This window comes from Myotis myotis, unplaced genomic scaffold (assembly GCF_014108235.1).
Source record: "Myotis myotis isolate mMyoMyo1 unplaced genomic scaffold, mMyoMyo1.p scaffold_m19_p_1, whole genome shotgun sequence".
Taxonomy (NCBI): domain Eukaryota; kingdom Metazoa; phylum Chordata; class Mammalia; order Chiroptera; family Vespertilionidae; genus Myotis; species Myotis myotis.
The window spans coordinates 7,772,157-7,793,304 of NW_023416313.1; the positions used below are offsets into that span (position 1 = coordinate 7,772,157).

General features: G+C 44.4%; 1 protein-coding gene across 1 annotated transcript; it reads right to left on the bottom strand.

Moving 5' to 3' along the window:
- Positions 1-12,593: 12,593 nt before the first annotated feature.
- FGFBP1 (fibroblast growth factor binding protein 1) lies at positions 12,594-18,271 on the bottom strand. Its single transcript, XM_036329310.1, has 3 exons — positions 15,911-18,271; positions 15,318-15,497; positions 12,594-13,684 (listed from the first exon to the last, which is right to left on the bottom strand). Exon 3 carries the CDS (start codon positions 13,662-13,664, stop codon positions 12,933-12,935), a length of 732 nt encoding a protein of 243 aa, XP_036185203.1. The 5' UTR covers positions 13,665-13,684; positions 15,318-15,497; positions 15,911-18,271; the 3' UTR covers positions 12,594-12,932.
- Between the last annotated feature and the right edge of the window lie 2,877 nt (positions 18,272-21,148).

The window sequence follows — 21,148 nt, forward strand, 5'->3', positions numbered from 1 at the left end:
GGGAGTTATGGGGGGGGGAAAAGAGGAACAAATGTAATAATCTGAACAATAAAGATTTAATTTAAAAAAAAAAAGATCTCATATCTTGTCATTCTTCCCCCTTCACTTACACCTTCTCTTCTCTCCAGCCTACCAGCTTCCTAGCTGCTCCAGATACACTCCAGCCTCAGAACCATTGCTCTGGCCATTTCCTCTTCCTAGAAAACTCTTTCCTAAGAACTGCAAGCTCATACTGATACTGTTGTAAGCAAAGGGAAGGCCAAATACTAGAGGCATGTTATTTGGACAGCTTTGCCAGGAAGCTGCAGCTTTACACTCCCCAAGGAGCCCCACAGGTCCCTGGGAATGGACCAGGGACGGCGATAAACGCATGACCAGTCAAGTTGGGGGGAATTAGGGAACTTGCTTGCTTCAGCCACATCTGGAAACAGGTCATTGGCCAGAATGGGCATGACCACTCAAAGTTCCTGATGATTTGATATATATAATCCCCTAAAAAAAGAAGTTAGCTCTTTTGGCTTTTGGGCTTTTGTGCTCTTGGTTGACTCCTGGCTTGCAGGACTCTCACGCTCCTGCTTCCTGCATTCACCCACATGGCCCACCACCACAATGGACTAATGGACTGTAACTAGTCTGATGCTGAACTGGACCCAGCTACAACATGGAATGGAAACTCTGGACACTGGTTTTGCTTTTAGCTCTTTTGAAACTCCAATTACACTACTTCCAGGACTGGATTAAGGAAAATGGGACTTTGGAAACTCAGGGATGTAATTCTGGGCAAATAAAAATCACTCATCCCCCCATGTGACTCCCAGAAAATTCTTTTTCTTGAGATATCATAAGGCCTCCACCCCCAGCACTCAGTGGGGGAAAGGGATAGCCTACTTCCACCAATAACAATACCCTTGCTATCTTTTCAATGACCTAACCTGAAAATCCTATTATTGTTGCAATCTGCTTTCACCTTCTCTGCACTCTCAATCCCCCTTATCATGCTCTACTTTATCGCATAGTACTTATTTTACTATATAATTAAATTGTTATTTTCTTACATTTATTGTTCACTGCCTATCTCCCCCATCCCCACCCACTAGAATGTCACCTCCATGAGATACAAAGGATAAAGCCTGAGCCTTGATCTTTTTTTTATCCTCAGCCAACTCATAGATGAACTCAACACATGTTTCCTGAATGAATGAATGAATGAATGAATGAATGAATGAAAAAATCATGGGATTTTCTGATGAGCTACTATGAAAAGAAAATAGGCTCTACAGTTATCATCAAAATGTGTCTTTTTCCTCATTCTGTTTTGCCCTCTGTCAAGGAAACTAGAATGTTCTATTTGACTCTCAGTTGATGTCAACCAATCTGTTATGGAGTACGAGAAGCAGAAAAGCAGAGTGGTTACACCAAGAGCGTTGCTCCCTGCCTCTGTAGCTCAAGGTCAGATGGAGCTCCTGGCTCCAAGGAATCCAATGGTGGAGTTGGTGGGGTGGCCTGGCAGTCACCCTGAAGGCCCTTGCCCGGACATTCTCCTCCACTGTTTCCACACCAAACCAGCAATTTCCCCCAGGTTTCCATTTCCTCTCTGTGCAGTTGCCTTCTTATGACAATCTTTGCCAGTAAAGGAGAAAAAGCCAGTTTGTCTTAGGGAACAACAAAAAAAGCTGGGCTCAAGGCCAACCTTGTAACACATGCCTTCTTGCCTAGTGACTCCCTTCTCCTCCCTTTCCCCCCATAGGAATTAAGGTACCTCCTTTTAAGGGGAGGGGGTTTCAAAAGGAATGAGATGGGTGAGATGAAGGCAAAGGTGGGGGTTAAGAGTCAGTGAAGGCTGGTGGTGGGTGAGGGTAGAGGTTGCAGCGGGAAGATCGTCCTCCTGATTCCCTCAGTGGGCTGAGCTCCATGGAGCAGGTGAGAACCAGGTACCTGGTGAGGGCAGCAACTGTGCTGATTGGCTGGAGCAAATGGGGCAACATCAGGCTGGCGGTGGAAAGGGGCCTGGGGATGGGAAGGGCAGGAAGAACTGGTCTTCTTTTCCCCTGGTGCTTTAGGCAAGCATGTGAACCACCAAGCCCAGGCTGATGCCAAGTGGGTGACTAAGTCAGCCCCAGGCTGGAGAGGGAAAGGGAATTTAGAAAGAATGATAACCGTTTCCTGACTGAGGAATGATAAAGGTTTCCCGACCCTGTACCCCCATCCCATCTTCACAACAGCTTTAAGAATTAGGGGCTGTTTGTATTCCCATTTTATAGATGAGAAATGGAGGACCAGAGAGGTTAAGAACTGCCCACCCACAATAAGCCAGTAAGTGTCAACGTCAAACTTCCAACCCACAGCACATTGCCTCTAAAGGAATAGAACCACTACACTATATATATATATAAGTTTCCATCAATAAAGCATTTTAAAATTGAAATATAATTGACATATAACATTATTTTAATTTCAGGTATACAACATGATTTCACACTTGTATGTATTGTGAAATGATCACAATAAGTCTAGTTAACATCCATCACCACACACAATTACAATTGTTTTCTAATGATGAGAACTTTTTAAGATCCAGTCTCTTACGCATCTTCTCATCTACCCAAGATTTGCTGAGGGACCCAATTTATCCCAGATTTGCTGAGGGACCCGAAACCAATGTCCCTCATTGTAGGTAGTGACAAGGGAGCCCACACACACTTCCACCTCCACCTCCACCTCCACCTCCACCTTCACCTCCACCTCCACCTCCACCTCCACCTCCACCTCCACCTCCACCTCCACCTCCACCTCCACCTCCACCTCCACTTTGGGTCATTCTACCCAAAGCTGCTTCTCTTTAATTCCTTGTCACTAAATCAGCAAGTCAGAAATTTAGGAAGTGTCCTCACAGCCCACCCCCTCCAGATTGTTCTGGGGGCAGAGAGAATGGGGCCCATAAAACCCTCTCTAAACCACCTTGGGGGTTTTCCTTGGTGGGCTGGGGGATCACTCTTCACCACTTACCCCCACTACTGCCCCTCCCCCCCGCCCCCCGAGTGAACAAGCCAGGACCGGCCAGTCCTCACCAGGCCCTCTGTGCCGGAGGTGATCCCACCCTCTGTAAGTTTCCAGAAAGCTGAAAAGACATAAAACAAATGTCCCTTAAATCACCAAAGTATTATCTGGACACTAAAGCTCATATGTCCTACTGGCAGATGAGGACATGCTTCATGCCTTCACTAAAAGCCTAAATGCTCTTATTTCGGTTGCCTAGTTTATGGCCCACATGTCCCCCTTGAATTAACTTTACTTAAGAAAGCAAGGACCCTGTCTGGGTAGCTCAGTTGGTTAAATATCATCCCAATATGCCAAGGTTGGGGGCTTGATCCCTGGTCAGGGAATATACACAAATCAACCAATGAATGCACAAATAAGTGGAACAACAAATCAATGGTCTTTCTCTCTCAAATCAATCAATCAATCAAATAAAGCAGGGATATGTGTAATCTATTTTCAAATTCATTTATTCAAATGGATTCAAATTTCATAGGTTGTATCCTGCGAAATAAGAAAAATATATATTGGTTTCTGCCCTCAGTTCCTGGCTCAGAGCTCCTAAGCTTTGTAAATTTTTAAGTGAAAGAAGCATGAAGAGCATTTTTTGCTCTAATATTTGTTTTTTACCCCAGTTCCTGGCACAGGGCTCCTAAATCCGTTGGAATTTCCTGGGTTATAAGAGTGTCTTTTCTTCTAATGAGGTGGACTCCTGGATGGGGGCCGGCCACCAGAAAAACCAAGCCGGGATTAGAAACTTGGAATTTTCAAACCCCTCCCCTCCCTATTCTCCAGAACGGGAAGAGGGGCTGAGAATGGAGTTAATGATCAATCAAGCTATGTGTGGAAGCTTCCATGAAATCCCAAAAATATGGGGTCTGGAGAATTTCCAGGTGAGGGATCACATCCACATGGTGGTGGTGGGGGAGTGACAGACCCCAACTTCATGGGGATAGAACCTCCTACACTAGGGACTTTCCCAGACCTTGCCTTACGTATCTCCTTAACTGGCTGTTCCTCTGTGTCCCTTATTATATCCTTTAATAAACTGGCAAATGTAAGTTAGTGTTTCCGTGAATTCTGTGACATGTGCTAGCAAATTAATAGACCCGAGGAAGGGGTCATGGGAACCTCTGATATGTAGCCAAGTCTGACAGAAGCATGGGCACCTGGTGTGTAGAAGCAGAGAAAGTTACAAATCTCCAAGGCGGGCAAGTTCACTAGAGATGCCATGCTCCCTTGGGGAGGCTGGGCTGGCCCAGGTGGGAGAACAGGCAAGCGTGTCTCTGCTCTAAATGACAGGGCAGCGCCAATAGGAAGGGGGTGGAGGGTGTCTGACTAGGAGTGTGAGGAGCACAGAGTGAATGACCTGCTTTGTCCTCTGGGAGAAGGTTAGGTAACGGATTGGCTGAAGCCACAATTATCTGCTCTGTGAAGAGTGTAGGAAAGGCAGCAGGACTGAGACAGAAAACACGGATGGTTATTTTCACCCCCTGCTTCCTCTTGGAAAGAGGGTGATTTCTAAAGGGGGTGGGGATGATCATCTGCCTAAAACCACGCTGTGTGCCAGACTGCAATTCTGAGAGCTAAGAGAGAGAACTAAGATGCTTTGCAAAAAGAAAAGAGAGAGCTTTAGAAATATGAAGTGGGGGACAGGGACAGGTTGGAGCCATAGAACAAAGATGTGAGCAGACTATGGTCCAAGGAAGGGGAGATAAAGGGGACTATCCTTGAATGTGGACTGGGAATGCATTTTGCTGGGTGGTATGTGATGCCATGACTCTCCCTCTCCATGACATCCTCAGTAAAATGTAGACCCTCGTGAATGGGATGTTGCAGGTTGATTTTTTTTGGAGATACAGCTAAGTATTGAGTCTTACTCTGAGGTGGGCACAGGGGTGAGAACAGAGGCTGCCCAATGACATGCTCATTTCCACTTCTTTGGCCAAAGAAAGTCCAGTGGCCACATCCAAGTTCAAAGTGTGTTAATTCTACTTGTTTTCCAAGGGGAGGAGTTGTTCATATCCATCTCACCTGCGAGGACTGGAAGCCTCCACAGGCAGGTGGTTCCTATCTATCTCAGTGCCTCTAGTCTAGTGTCTTGCACCGTGCTTAGTGCAGAGAGGGTACTTGATTAGTGTTTATTGCATAAAGGCATCTCTGCAGATTTGCCTCATCTTTCCATCACTGCCATCCTAAGTCCAGACTGTACCTGGACTATCCCAGTATCTTTTCCATGGCTCCCCATCTTTTCAGGTTCTCCCATTGCAAATGTACCCTGCATTCAACCACCATAGTCATTGATCCAGCACCACTTTGGTGGTAGCTTGCGTTGACTTATCAAACTTTAACTCCTCCATTCTTCCCTCCTTGGAAATCTTGAAAACCTTAAAGGGCTCCCCACTGCCTAGAATCATGACTACATTCTTCATCCTGAGGTTCAAAGTCACATGGAGTTCTAAGGATGAAAAGAGCTCAGGGTAGTGAAAAGCTTTTGCAGAACATTCACAAGGATACAGTTATTAGTCACCTGTCATAGTCATTACTCTTTCCAGTTTTCTCCCACTCACATATGCACAGTAAGAGGGCATTTTTCTGCCCCCCTTAAGCTTGGGTGCAGATACTGGATTTGCATTTGCCAAGGAAAATGGGAATGAGTGTCACTGGGTGGAACCTTTAAAAAGCTATGCCTGGTTTGCCATGCTCCTCCTTTTTTGTGAATAATGTGACAATGATACTTTGTCAGCCCATTCCTGAAGGAAAACCCCTGGGCTGATCTGAAAGAGGTGCATGGTAGAAGTGGCTATTCCCATCACCACTTCACATGACCAAGGAAGGAAGGAAGGAGGCTGAGAGGCCAAATCATTTGCTCAAGTTACCCTGCTCTTCAAGGGTAGAACCAAGGTCTCCCCAGTTCCAGTGGGAGACCTCGTCACCAGTGTAGACCCATTTGGCTCCTCCAGGAAGACATAGACAGAGTGAAAAACACAAAGTCTTTGTTGTCAGACCTGGCTCAAATGCCAGCTTTGCCATATACCAATGACCCCAACTTCCCCATCAATAAAATGGCAACAGCAGCCTGTCTCATACGCGTATGGGAAGGGTGGAGAGCCCTGGCAGGCTGCCAAGAGGGACTCGACATAGGTCAGCTCAACTTGTCTCTTTCCCACAGATTGGCTCTTCTCTTTGCCCCTGGATTGACCACACTTGACCTCACTGCTATTTATAAATTCCTCGCCATCTCCTCCTCTTACCACTCTCAAAGCCCAGCTTTTGCACCAGCCTTGTCCTGCATGCATTCCTGCTCACATTCTTTCCCTCAACCTTGGAATTCCACCAGCCCCTGACATTTAATTAGCCACCCATTTTTAACTGTTTCTCCAGCCGAGTGCTTATCTCCCTAAATATATTAGACATAGAGGGCATTGACCAGCCTCATGCCTCTTGCATCCTTCCCTGAGCTTGGCCCAGCCCTGGTTCTGACTGTCTTTTATTGAGTGAGTGGCTCTGGACACAACACTGGACCTAATTCGGCATGTGGGGAATAAATGGGGGAGCTCAGAAGGCTGTCCCATTCATGAACACAGGGTGAATGAATTCAACTGCAAATAGGAAGTTACCCGTGAGAATGGTTGGGTTTCCTGAGTAACCCTATGGACCTGGCATTGCATTCAGTACCTAGCATTTTCTCTAGTTGTCAGGAGCCTAGGACATGGTGTGTTTGCAGAGGAAGAACACCAACTTTGGAGGGATTCAGTAGCTCAATTGGCAAAAGTAGGTTGAGAATGATTTCTAAATAATAACCAAATATGTACGTGCAAGGGACTGTGCTAGGGATTCAGAGATAATCACGGAGCTCACAGCCTAGCTGACATGAGAGACATTCAGCGATCATTCTGTCAACCCTTCTCTTCTCACACATTGTTGCATCATTATTTTCTGTGTATGTATGAGAAGCACCATCATCCTTGTAGGTACATCTGACTCAGCACCTTGCATGGATTGTCACCAGGTAATTCCATATGCATTATCTCATTTACTTCGGAACACGTTCTGAAGAAGGGGCATTATGATTGTTCACCCGTGGCTTGGGTTTAAACCCTGATCCTGCCTCAGTTTCCTTCTCTGAAACACAGACGTCCGTACTTTATAGAATTGCAGCATGGGTCAAGTGAAGAGATGTATGCTCCCAAGAACAAGCCCAGTCATCTATCCAAGGACCTCCAGTCCTTGGCAGGCTCTGAATGTGAAGGGTTTTGGGATATTTTTCAAAGAAGCTGTCAGGATTGCTTAAGCAGCTTTTTCTCTTTCAAAGTGAGGAAATCTGTACTGAGGCTCTGGGAACAGGTAGCTACATGGCTCCTCAAACCTTGGCAAGGGGATAATTTGTTTCCTAGTTTGGTTTGCCTTGTGCCTCAGGCAGCATTTGGAGCTGACGGAGAAGCATGCATAGCCCCAAGCTGCCTCCCAACTTGTGTTCATTAGAAGCTTCTTAAAAAGTCAATATTGTCTTGAGAATCAAGGAGCCATTCTTGTCAACTCTCCTGCTAGATTCAAGTTCATGAGCTTTTCTCATTTAATTCTGAGAAGACATGAAATCACCCTGACACTCAGGGGAGAACACATCATGGGTCACCTTCTTACTTTACTGAAAATACCAACTCCAAATTCATTTCCCAATGAAATAGGTCCCTGGTTGGTCTTTTAAAAATTAGTTACTTCTTTCATTGATAAAGAAATGTTAGGTGGGGCAGGGGCTGGGGGAGAGGAGCGTAAGTGTGGGGATGTGGGACATCTGTAATATTGTCAACAATGAGAAATAAATTAAGAAAAAAGCAATGTTAACTTGAGAACATATGAAATTACTGTTTTATGGATCAAAAGTGATACTGTGTTGACAATTTTATATGGTTCACCCTAACACAAAGCATAGAGAACAAATATTAAAAGTACAAAGGATACATAGGTCTCTTTCCTATTTCATTCAATCTTCTGTTTTCTCTCCCCAAAGGCAATAGCTACTGCCAGTGATTTGAAAAACAATTTTATACAATTTGAGACATATTTTGTACATATATTAATGTATAAACATATGGAAGCATGGTATGCACACTTTTTAAAACACATTTCTTTAGCCGCATTTCTTAGAATAATTCCAACTAACCCCTTCATGGTTTCAACCAGTCCTTATGTATATGCCTGCTGTTTCCAGTGTTTTGCTGCTATAAATAATACCATAATAACACATCTTTGTTATGTGCGAATATATGTACATACATCTCTACAAGGGGAATGAATAAGCTGAAGGGCTTGAGATTGTAAATTCTGAGAAATATTGACAAGTTTCCCTCAAAATGGGTTGCACTAATTTACATTCTCTTCAACAACGCGTTCTTCTTGCTCTGTAGTCGACGCTTTATAATTGTCAGTCTTGTGCCTTTGCTCATGACTTGCGGACATTTGGAGGCTCTAAATAGCTCATATCGATGAACAAAGCTGAACAAAATGGTGATGCTCAGAGTGCTTCCAGTGGCTGCTGGCCCTCAGAGCATGGTCCATCTCTCCTGCATTGCCATTGAGTTTGTGGGGTGGCGCTGGGGGTGCTGATGCAAACTCATTTCCCAGACTCCCTAGGTCATTGGCTTCAGGTTAGGATTAGCCAGCGGAACAGTGGGAGGGAGGAAGCCAGGACATTTTCTCTCTGTGTGTCCGGTGGCATTTCTAGCCTCTTTGGTTCTTGTTCCCCCAGAGGGTTCCTCCGTCCAATGTCCTGGCTCCAGCTGGGAGCCCTGGCCCTGGGATCAGTCACACCTGCTTCCTCTGTCTCTCTAGCACTGGGCTGCAAGTAGGAAGCCCCTGGCTTGAGGCTGCCTCACTGAGCCCTTTTAGCTTTTCTAATATCATTGTAACTGGTTCCCTATCTGCAATCCCACTATTGAACTTTTTGTATTTAATTCCCACCCCCACCCCCACCACCTGAACTGGTACACCTGAGGTTGATAAAAATGAGGAGACAGGGCCAGACTCTTATACTGTTGGCAGGAATATAAGTTTTGTAACTTTTTTTTTTTGGCAGGTAGTTTGGCAATATGGGCCAAGAGCTTTGAAAACGTGCATGCTCTTGCCCTCTCTCTTGGAGGTACAAGTTGAAATATTTACGAATGAAATGATGTGTGTCTGGGATTTGTTTCAAAACAATCCAGGGGAGAGGATAATTGGGACCTTTTCTAGGTGAAGTGAGATTGGCCATGAGTGGATAGTTGTTTAAACTGAGTGAAGGGTACTTAGACATTTACGACATTCATCTCTTTACTTATGAATGTTTGAGTTTTAAAATAATAAAAAGCTTCTTTTAGAAGCACAGTGTTGGGCCTTGCAGTCTGCTTTCTAGGAATTTTCCCTAAAGAAAAAAATCCTAATGTTAAAAAAGATTTATCTTTAAGGATGGTTCCTAACAGCATTGTTTATAATAAGAAACACTTAACAACAATCTAATTTTCCAACAGTGGGATGATCCTACCTTAATTTATGTTGCTCTCTTCTCCACATCTGCCAGTCCCAGCTGTCTATTCATTTTTGGCCACATTGCTTAATAATGAAGATAAATAACCAAGCATTGACCTATGGGCTAGAATCCCTAAGGAGCTTCATCAACTGGGTTTTGGGCTCGATCCTGAGTAGGGGGTGTGCAGAAGGCAGCCGATCAATGATTTCCTCTCAGCATTGATGTTTCTATCTCTCCTTCCCTCTCACCTCCTCTCTGAAATCAATAAAAATATATTTTTAAGAAAGAACATAAAAGGGGCTGATGCACCCTGTTTACTTAATGGCGTGGCTCCTGCCTGAAGACCACAGATGCCACTCTTCTCTCATCAAGGGAAGAAGACTGTGAGCTGTGAAGGCAGAATGGGCTTGGAGACCTGGAGACCTAGGTTTCCCAGGTACAGGCTGTGCCTCTTCTAGGCTTTGTGACCCCGGCAAGTTGCTCAGCTTCTCTGAGCTTCAGTTTTCTTTTCTAGAAAATGAGGATGATAATATCTATGAGAGAGAATTGTTGGGAGATTAAATAAGAAAATGGGCAAAGCCTCCGGCACATAGTAGATGATCAATAATGGCTGTTCCTTGTTACTTTTTGTATTAGAGAAAAAAACCTCACACTTTTAAAGTTTACATAATTTTTTAGCCTCCCTCCAAAACCTGTCTTACACTTTGGACTTTAGACCATCATTTGTGTTGAAAACCTACTATGTGAACACTAGGTGCGACTCTAGGTGCTCAAGATGTATTGACCAATATGTGTCTTACAACAACCCTTAACCCTTTGCGGTCCAATTTTATTTTTGGGTTTCAAACAGTATGGTCCAAATTAATTGACAGGATTGAATGTTGAACTGGTTTGCGGTGTTGACCTCAGCCTTGACGTTGGACCTGCTCCTAGTGCCTGGCCTGTCGAGTCAGCCTCCACGTTGGACCTAAAAGGATTAAAGACGGTTTCATTATCCCCATTGTTAAGATGAGCTCATTGGAGCTCAAAAGATTTAAATAATTGACTCAGGGATCTTGGTTGAGAAGCAGCAGAGAGAAACCTCTAACTCAGATCCTGCTGACCCCACTATGTTAGAAACAAGGCTCCTCCCAGTTCTGCCATCGGCCAGAGCATGTGTGACTTAGAAGAACCATTAACTTTATGGGCTAGAAGGGACCTTAAGAAAGATTTCCCTTTGGTCTGGTCTGTTCTGTTTTCCAATGTTTACATCATCCAGACCAGAGCAGTGTTATTGTTTAATGACTCCTGGAAATGTCTTCCTATTTCAAGACTATGTAGAATTAATATGTATGAATGGATAGGGGGGCAAAGGGCTGACAATTTGTGTAGACTTTAAGGGAAATGCTCCTGTTGTGTGGCCAGGAGGACCATGAGGAGGGCCTGTGATCTTGGGTCCATACTCTTGGGTGTGGGGATAAGGTTTATAGGTCAGTTGTGTCCTAGAATGAGTCTGTAATGTTTGATATTTCTGAACATGTCAAGCATGACCCAGCTATTGGAATATAAACACCATAAAAAGAAGGATAATTTTCTTTTTCGTTTGCTATTATTTCCTTCTCTAGAACCATGCCTGGCACACAGTAGGAGCCCACAGCTTATTAATTAATGTCAGAGCACGTGTACTCACTGTCCCCACCATTTAGAACATCCTTACCCAAAAGCGTCGCCTGATTTAATGCCTCACTTAATTTAGATCTAGACTCAAAAGTCACCTCCATAGATAGGCCTCCCCTAACCATCTCATCTAAGACAGGTTGTCTTCCATCACTTCTACCCCCTCCTCTTTCTTTACTTTTCCTCTTTGATGCTTGTGTATTTGTGAGCTTACCGTTAGTTTCCCCACTGGTAGCCCCATGGGGGCAGAGCATTCATCTCCTGTAGATTGCTGTATCCTCAGCTCCTATAAGAGTCTGATAGTCTGTGCTTAATAAACTGTGTGTTAATTGAGTGAGTAAATGAATAAATATATGTATACTCCATGGGGAAAGGTTAGTATGGTGCCTGGACATAGAAAATGAGAGATAAATGTTGAGTTGATGAAGTTGATGCTGATAATCAAACGGAATCTGAGGCTGTCAACTCTGAGGCTGACAATGCTCAGTGTAGGTCCTGGTAAAATGACATTCTTCCACTCCACTGGCCATTCCTCCCTGCCACCAATCCCCAAGAGGCTCTAAAGAACAGTGCTTTTACCAACTCCGACTCCTCACTTTTTGTTCTTTGTGGAATTGTGACAAGGCATTGGGGACAGTTTATTCTCTCTTCCCAGCTATAGCATTAAAACACTTTAAGATTCTTCATACTAACATGTAAATTATTGACAGCAGTGTCATCCCTGAACCCCACTACATTCCAGCCATGTGGCCTCTCCCAGCCTCTATAATTTTTCTCCTGTCTTTGCCTTTATACATGCTGTTATCTGTCTACAGTGCCTCCATTCTACCCTGTTTCCTACCTAAAGATACTCTCTCCAAATTCCAGCTCCAGTATCATCCCTCCGTGAAGCTCAAGCTGAGTTCTTCCAGCAGTTTCTTCCTCTTCTGCTTTTTTCCTTTCCATCCTTTCCATGGAGCCTTTATCACAGGGCACTGTTCTTATGCAGATCTCTCTCCCTCAGGCTAGAAATGAGCTACTCAAGATCAGGGGTCCTGCAGATGGTGGCTGGCAATGGGCAGCTCTGACTTTGCCAGTAGAGGGTGTTTATCCAGCATGTGGACTTGGCTTGGAGACCTCCTAGGTTCAAATCCTGCCTACTATCTGTGAGACCCTGACAGGTGTCTCACCTCATGCCCAAGGTGTCCCACTTGAAATCAGTACAGTGAGCATCAAACACCACAGAGCAAGGCATGAGAGTGTAAAGATAGGAGTTTGGAGTGGGTCACCTTATGGGATGACTTGGGATGAATGGGGAACAGGAAATCGTTCCTTCGGTATTTTTTGCACTGACACGTGGAGGCCTGCTTATGAGTTTGTTGGAACTAGATGCAAAGACACAAACAATGGTTGAAAATTTTTGAAAAATGCACAGAGCTTTATTAATTTTGTTAATTAAACAAAAGTGCATCACACTGAAATCATCCCTCTGGCTCATTCAGCTCAAAGAGTGGTCATTACTGCTCAGATGCACACAGCTTTATGGGCCATGGAAACACTGCAGTCAACAACCTCTGAAAATCACACCTAAGAAAATGAATATAAAGCAAATTCCAAAAACAAAAAAAAATTACAAATTCTGTTTAATTCCTGCGCGCTCATAGAAATGTTTGTTTTACAGGGAAATTGGAGAGCTTTACAGCATCCTGAAGGCTTGGACATGCACCTAATGGAGCTCTGTTCTCTTTTGACCTCCTTAACATGATTCACTCTGCACCATGGTGAAGAAGAATTTGCAGAAAGAGCTCCAGGACTCCCCACAGTATTCCAGGGCTGCCTTCTTCTGGTTCATCATGTCTGGGTCCTCCAGACACTCGGGATTGATGGAGGACTCTGCTGGGCCAGCGAGGGTGTTCTCTTTGACCTTGTTAGGCTCCATGAGGGAGGCCTCATTGGTCATGCTCTGCTCCCTAGGAGAGGGCTCCATTGTCTCCTGGCTGGGTTTCTTCCCAATTAGAGTAGAGTTCACCAACTTCAGATTGGATTCTGGGAACTTCTTTCTGCACACCCTGGTCTTCAGGATGCTCTTTGAGTCCCCACAGATGACTTTCTGAGTGCGCAGGCTCCGGCCGATTTGTTTCCAATAGGCACCCTTTTTGGTCGACTCCAGGCACGAAGTTGGATTGCCCGTAAAGGAACAGGAAAACTTGTTATCCTGTCGGGTGCAATCGACCTTCAGGACAATGCCCTCCTCCTTCTCAGTCACCACCCACCTGCAGTCGGCCTGGTCTTGGGTGACAAACTTGCCTTTGGTTAGGTGCTTGGGTGGCTGGCTTCTCTGCTCATTCCAGGGCTTGCCCAGCGTCTGTGTTTTTTCTGTGGTGGCTTTGCTGCCACCTCTTTTCTTTACTTCCTTTTTGCCCTCCACCAAGAACACCTGAGCGGCCAGAAGGAGGACGGACAGCAAGGTGAGGCTGTGAATCCTCATGTCTTTAGTTTGGTGGGAACCTGTTTGACAAAAGGCAGGTGAGTCAATGCTGGGCAGCATTTTCGCACTACAGGCTGTAAGCTGACCCTCCCTCCACCTGGCACATGCCTGCCTGCCTAGGAGTAAGTTCAAGAATCCTTCTGATTTCTGGAATTACTAGGCAAGCAGTCTGTTTATTCATATTTCTGCTTGACTGGAGCCTTGAATGTGAAAATTTCCTACCCTTCATTCCTTCCTTCACCACTCTCTGAGCCCCATTCATTCACTTGCTTATGCCTTCATTTGCTCTTTCACTCGCGCTTTTATTCACTCATTCAACAGGCATTTATGGAGCACCTACTGTATGCCACACACTGGACTAGATGTTGAATATACCAAGGTAAATAAGAAAGTTTCACATCTTAAAAACTTAGAGGCAGCTCTTTGGGGATTCTAAATAGTATTGATCAGGAGTCAGTCCCAATTGTGTCCCCAGCTTGATCTTGGGCAAGTCACTCTCTCCCTCTGGGTCTCAGTTATTTTATCTGGAAATCAAGGTGTTGCATGAGATAACTGCCCACTCCTCCAGCTCCGATGTGCTGGATTTCTGTATCACAGTTCCAATGGAATCAGATGGCCACGCTATGAGAAAGGACACGGCAAATGACATGCAAAGTGATGTTTGACCCAAGGTTAAACATGCACGAGGTCTGTACACTCTGAGATGGGTGGTTTGTGAGGAGGGGCAATTGGGATGAAGTAAGGACCCAAGGACAGGCATAAAGAAGGGGAGATCATTCAATTTGACTGGGCAAAGTGAACCGGGGTAGATAGGAGTGAATTTCCACCACAGCATTTAGACTGCTTAGCATAATCCTGGGCATACAGAATGCCCTTAATCAATTATGTAAAAACAAAAAAACAAATCATTGAATGAATAGAATGACCTTAAACGCTATGCCACCCTACATGGATTATGTCAGGTGGGCAACAAAACTACACTGAAAAGGAGAAGAAAAATAGCATTTCTGTGCACTTGACCAGCGTCTGAGTCTCACCTAGTTGATCCACACAAGAGTGCTCCTCAGCAGGTAATAATAAATCTCTCCAGGTAACAGATGGGGCAGATAAGCCTCAGACCCTCAGACCGGCAAATCAATTGTTCAAGATCCCATGAAGGGCAAGTGACAAAGCCGGGACAGGCAGCCAGAACTTATCTCTCTGGTCCTTTATACCACCCTTCTCACCTTCACCTTACTCTGCCTTTCAAAAATATTGGCAAGAAATAAAAGAGCAATCATGAACAGCTCAGGATTTGGTTTGGCTTCATTCACAATGGCAAGATGATTCATATTATTGGCACTCTGTTTTAAAAGAAAATACTGAATTTTATTAAAAAAAAAAAAAAAAAAGGCTGGCCTAGGAAATGGCCCTGATCTCATTTCCAGCCTAGGTATTTTGACCTGCTATTAGGATTGGGAAAGGGGAAGGCAGTCATAGGCATGTGGGGTCCCAAAGGAAGGTGGGGCGTGAGGCTAGGTATACCAGATGAAGACCCACTCATTCCTCATGGCAATGGGACCCCTGCTAGGATCCAGACCTCAGGAACTTGAGGTTTTGGGGAAAGCTGGAAGTGGGGCAGGCAAGCACACTCTTAAAGGGCCAGGCTCTTACCTTGTTCTGAGTATGCAGATGCAGTGCAATCCCGGGTGCCAGAGCAAGTCTCATCTGCAGTGCAAGGCAGGGGAGGCCCTTTTTATAGGAGCCCAGGCAGACAGGGTGTTCACAGGGCACACACCTGTGCAGCTCTCTTCACACTCCTCCCAGCCACGCCCCTTCGGAGGGAGCCAGCGCCTGCAGGGAAAGTGGTTGGTGTAAAGTGGGCGGAGGGTTACACACAGGACATTAGACCGTGCCCTCCAAGCCTTTCCTCTTCCCCCAGCAGCCAGTTTGGGAGGACAGCTCAGCCTCGCAGAGACCCTCTTTGAGGGACTCTTTGATGCAGCAATATCTCTGGAGAAAGTTATAAACAACAAAAATAATCATAGCTGCCAAGCACTGTGCTAGGTCCATTTTACCGAAATATCTCTGTTCGTTCTCATCACATCCATTCTATGATATGGGAAGCTGTGATTCACCCCATTTTACAGATGGAAAACTGAAGCATGGAGATATTCAGGTTTTGTCCAAGGTCACACAGCCAGAAGGATGAGGAGCCCAGAGTTAAATCTGGGACTCCCTGCATCCATTGTCTGATATTTTCCTACCTGCCATTCTCAGTAAATGCTGGGTTGATGAGTGGATGAGCTGGGAAACACATCTCAGTGTCTGAGTCTCTGTTTTCACTGAGGCACCTGAAGTGACTATTGGGCAGAGGAATCCAGGGCCTCCAAATGGCTGGTAGGGAGTGAGTTCCTGATCTGGGAATTTCTGCTGAAAAAATTCACCTTCAGGTCACACATGGGATCTTCATTCTGGTCAACCTTTGATAGGCAGTCTCATACCAGAATGACAGAGCATTCATCTAACCCTTGTCACAGTTGTCCCATAACCTCTCTGAACCTCTGTGTGTGCATCTACAGACTGAGGACAATCACAGTACCTCCCTTAGGTTTTCCTACTAAATTATTTATGGGCATAATGTAATTGAGGATGATTTGGTTCATAATGGGGACTCCAGCTGTATTCCTTAAAAACAGACATATTTCATTTTGATGTTAAACATAGAGAAGGAGACTCACTTGCCAAAGAAGATGTGGACCTCATTATATTTTGCCACCTCCCTTTTCATATCTGGGCACAAGAAGTTGTACCTTTCTTCTTAACTCAGCCATAAGAAGAACAATAGTACACAAATGGCAATAAATGGCAACCAATCTGCCTTTGGGGCTGAGACACTAAAGAGCAGGGGGGACTGTGGCAATCCGGGTAGGTCCTGGTAGTAAGGTCAGCACTCAGCTCCAGTTGGCTGAGAACATGTGGCATTGGGGTTGGTATTTTCTGAAGTCATAATTTTTTTTTTGTATATACATTTTTTGAAACAAATGGAGAGTTCTTGAACTTTTAAGAAATGCCCCAACATCCAGATGAAAGTATATGGAATTGAGCTGCCATCTAATTGAAATTTTCTAAAAATGGCCTGGCTCACAATAAAGACACCAAAAGTCCTCAGTGTGGTTGGATTCCACTCAAGCTGTGGATGTTGACTGGTTTACTCAGAGGTTCAAAGGGTCTTTACATAAATGCCATCGGAGGTGGCCATTTCCCCAAGCTCTAAGCCTCTTATAAAATCAGCTCATGAAGAGATCCATCCCCACGGTTCCGACCACCATCTTATAGAACACATACTCCCCAAATAGGCACTCACAGTGTGGTGTTTTAGGAAACAGCGCCACACTTTGGCCACAGGCCAAAGACACCCCCACCTGCATGTCACTGAAGTCACGGTTGCCCACTCCCACTCCTACGTCATTTGGACGTAGACAAGATAAAGCAGCTTTGTTCCACAGGGAGATATAGATCAAGGTGGCCTCTGAAATAATGAGGAATTCATCTTGATCCTCAGGACGCAGCCAGCTTTTTTTTTTCTTTTTCTGGAAGAAGACTATAGGTCAGAACACAAAGCGTATTTAAAGGAAACATGTGGACTCCAGGATCTTTTCTGAGAATGTTTCTCTAAGCTTTGACAGGGGACATGGGACTTCCCCCTCTGGCTTCCTGTGGACCTTCAGCCTTCCTGTGATCCCATCCCAACTTCTGCCTTGATCTTTCTATTTCAAGCAAGGGGGGCACAGTATTAGGCCAAGCTATGTAGACCTTTCCCTGTTGACTCAACCTGTCATTCCAAACTCCTTTACACACACACACACACACACACACACCACCACCAACAACAACAACAACAAACAAACAAACCAAACAAAAAACAACAACAATCTGGCCACACTAGGATACTCATCCACCACTTTCTGAATACTCAGTTCACTTGCCCACTTCCTGCCTTTGCTTCTCTGTTCCCCATACTTGGAATGCTCTTCCAGTATTACTTTGTTAGGTTCACATTGGCTCATCCTTCAAGATCCAGTTCAATTAGTGACTTCATATACAGACAACATTCTTTCTATCAGTGTCATTGGTCCCTGATCTTGCCCATGCATCCACGTTTTTATGGATGTTCATGGAGAGAAATAGACGGTCACCCGAGTAAGTGCTTACAACGCACTGGCATTGTGCTAATGTGTTTTCCCCATACTATTTCACATCTAGGTACACTGAGAAAATTCTATACTTCTACTACAGGGCACTGGGGAAACTGGACAGGGTTTGGAGCCCCAGAATGACTGTTCACAGCAGGTTCCTACAACCTCCCTATACTCCCAGAATCCAGGGCATCACTGGCTCATGGACAATGGATTACATAAAGGCGCCTCACTTTGTTCACAAGAATCTGTGAAGGAAAGTCCTGCCTGGATCCTTGTGGTACAGATGTGGAGCTGAGGCTTAGGTCACCCAAGAACATGCCTGACACACAATTCAAGAAGAATTAAATTAAGGCCTTCTAATATTTGTATTAAAGAAAAGTAAGGCCCTAACCAGTTTGGCTCATTGGATAGAGCGTCAGCCTGCGGACTCAAGGATCCCAGGTTCGATTCCGGTCAAAGGCATGTACCTTGGTTGCGGGCACATCCCCAGTAGGGAGTATGCAGGAGGCAGCTGATCGATGTTTCTCTCTCATTGGTGTTTCTAACTCTCTATCCCTCTCCCTTCCTCTCTGTAAAAAAATCAATAAAATATATTTTTTAAAAAAAGGATCATTCTTGGATAAATCTTCTCTCTCCCTCCCTCTCCTTTCTCATCCTCTCATTCATTATATATATATATATATATATATATATATATATATATATATATATATATATATATATATATATATTATTGGTTTTACAAAATATTTTCAAGATACTAGTAGTTACGCTGCCCCACATCTCACCCAGGATTCCCTGTTGATAACCTCTCTGTTGATAATTATTACTCTAGTCCATATTTTGTTTAGACTTCCTTACTTTTTATCTAATGTTATTTTAAAAATCATTTCTAAACTTTATATTTAAGAATGGCTTTTAGTTTCCAGCACAATTGAGCAGAAAATAAAGAAAGTACACCCCACCCCCATCCCCTGTTGCTCATTGACACTGCTTTCCACCCTGTCTCCATTGTCCACCAGAGTGGTACAGTTGTAGCAGGGGATGAGCCTTCCTGACATACCACAATTACACAAAGTCCATGCTTCTTCCAAGAGTTCTTGGTGTTGTTCAATCTGTGGATAGTCACAAATGTACAATGACATATACTCACCATCATAGTGTCATCGAGAGTATTTTCACTGTCCTAAAAATCATCTGTGCATGTCCCCTCTTTCTAACCCCTGGTAATCACTGATCTTTTTCCTGTCTCCATAGTTGTGCCTCTTCCAGAATGCCATATGGTTGGAATCATACAAGGTAAGTTCATTGATCATCTCCAGGTTTTTCATATCTCTTTTAAAAAGGAAATCATTGTGAAACAGGTTAGACATGATTTAAAGATATCTGCTCCTTTTGGATAAAATTCTGAAGCACACAGAATTATGCCCCTCTATACACACACACACAAACATGCACTTACATACATCACACATGTGCATGCTCACCATCTCCATATTTGGGGCAGAAGAAAACATTGAAGAGTGTCCTTTTGGAATTTTCAGTCTCTAACTTATGTTCTTTATCAAGAGTGTTGGTTGCGACCCTAGAAAGTTGGAAAAGTGATTCTTTTTCTCTGTCAATGTTGCAAGTCACCACTCATGTCAGCTTGTGACTTGCTACTTCTGTCATATGAAGAGGTGAAGATGAGTACATGGAAGGCACCAGAAACAAGCTCTACAAAGGCCTGGGAGGGAATCCAGGGAGAATGGCACCAGGCCCAGAGAGGAAAAGACTAGCACATGCTGTGGGCTGTTTAGGGAACGTGAGGGAGGCAGGAGAAGACTACCAGAGGAACTGGGGTGGCCTCTAACCAGACTCATTTATTCTGCATGCAATCTTTCATTCTGCTGTCATTCATTCATTCTTCTATTCATTTAAAGAGCACTCATGAAGCAATGAGCATGTCCCAGGGTCTTTCTGTAATGGACTGGAATGCAGCCAAGGAGACATGATCCTTGCCCTCAAAGAGAAGGCAGACAACAGGGGGAAAGACAAGGATGTCAACCATGACAATATACAGGTACTGACTATGTGGGAGGAAAGGCTACAGTGCTCAAGGTGGGGTCATCTAATTGAGCTAGGTGCATCTCTCAGGCATTTCTTAAATCCTTCCTACAGGGCGTGGGATGGTTGTTGAAAAGGTCAGTAATTGGCCCAGTGCCCAAATTGGCCCAACATTCAAATAATCTTTAGGTCATTGAATGTGAGAGGAGGATATGTATTAGGGATGATGGTATAGTTCAATGCAATCAGTTTAAAAGTATAAATTCAATTAATTTGACAAATATTGACTGAGTGCCTACATGAGCTCAGACAGAGTATGTGTCATTGACAAGGTCCTATAGCCTCTAAAGTAGTTGAATGTATTAGCTGGGTGATGCCAGTTGCTATAACAATAAAGCCCCAACTTAGGGGTTGAACACACTGGAAAGTTATTTCATATATATATATATATATAATTGATTTCAGAGAGGCAGGGAGGGAAGAGAGAGATAAAAAACATCAATGAGGAAAGGGGATCATTGATTGGCTGCCTCCTGCACACCCTCCACTGGGGACCGAGACTGCAACCTGGGCATGTGCCCTTGACCAGAATCGAACCTGGGATCCTTGAGTCCGCAGGCTGATGCTCTATAGTCTATACACTGAGCCAAACCGGCTAGGGCTGGAAAGTTATTTCTGCTTCACCTAAAGCCAAATGGTTGTTTCCACGGTGGAATATCACCAACAAAATTCAGTTGTTGCCTCTATAATCCCAATCTTGCTAGACTTTGTGACTGTAGCTAAATTGTTTACACATTTTGGTAGTTTTCTGTTTTGGGCATGGCTAATACTTTTTTCTCAATCTCTTTGGCACAAAATATCAAAGATCAGTTTGCCTGGAAGATCACCTGGACCTGCAAACACTGTCCTGAATTCTCCCATTTGCCACCAGTGGATGGCAAAAGTAGTGGCACGAGCCTTCTTTCCAGGTGGTGACTACACTGATGATATCTGCTAATAGGCTCCAAGGGAGAGCAGGGGACAGCAGCTTAGGAGCAGATTCTGACTCATATAAAAACAGGGGTGTTGAGTCCTGAGCAGATCTGGGGTCAGCCACCCAAGTCAATTCTTGGGGGTACTAAGGACTGAGGCTCAAATATTGATTCCTGAGACAGTAAAGGAAAAGTCACATGACCAAAGGGAAGCCCAGACTGAGTGGACTATTTGGGGACAGGAGATAAAATGTGCCTCATCTAGGTGTTATTGAGCCCTGTGTAT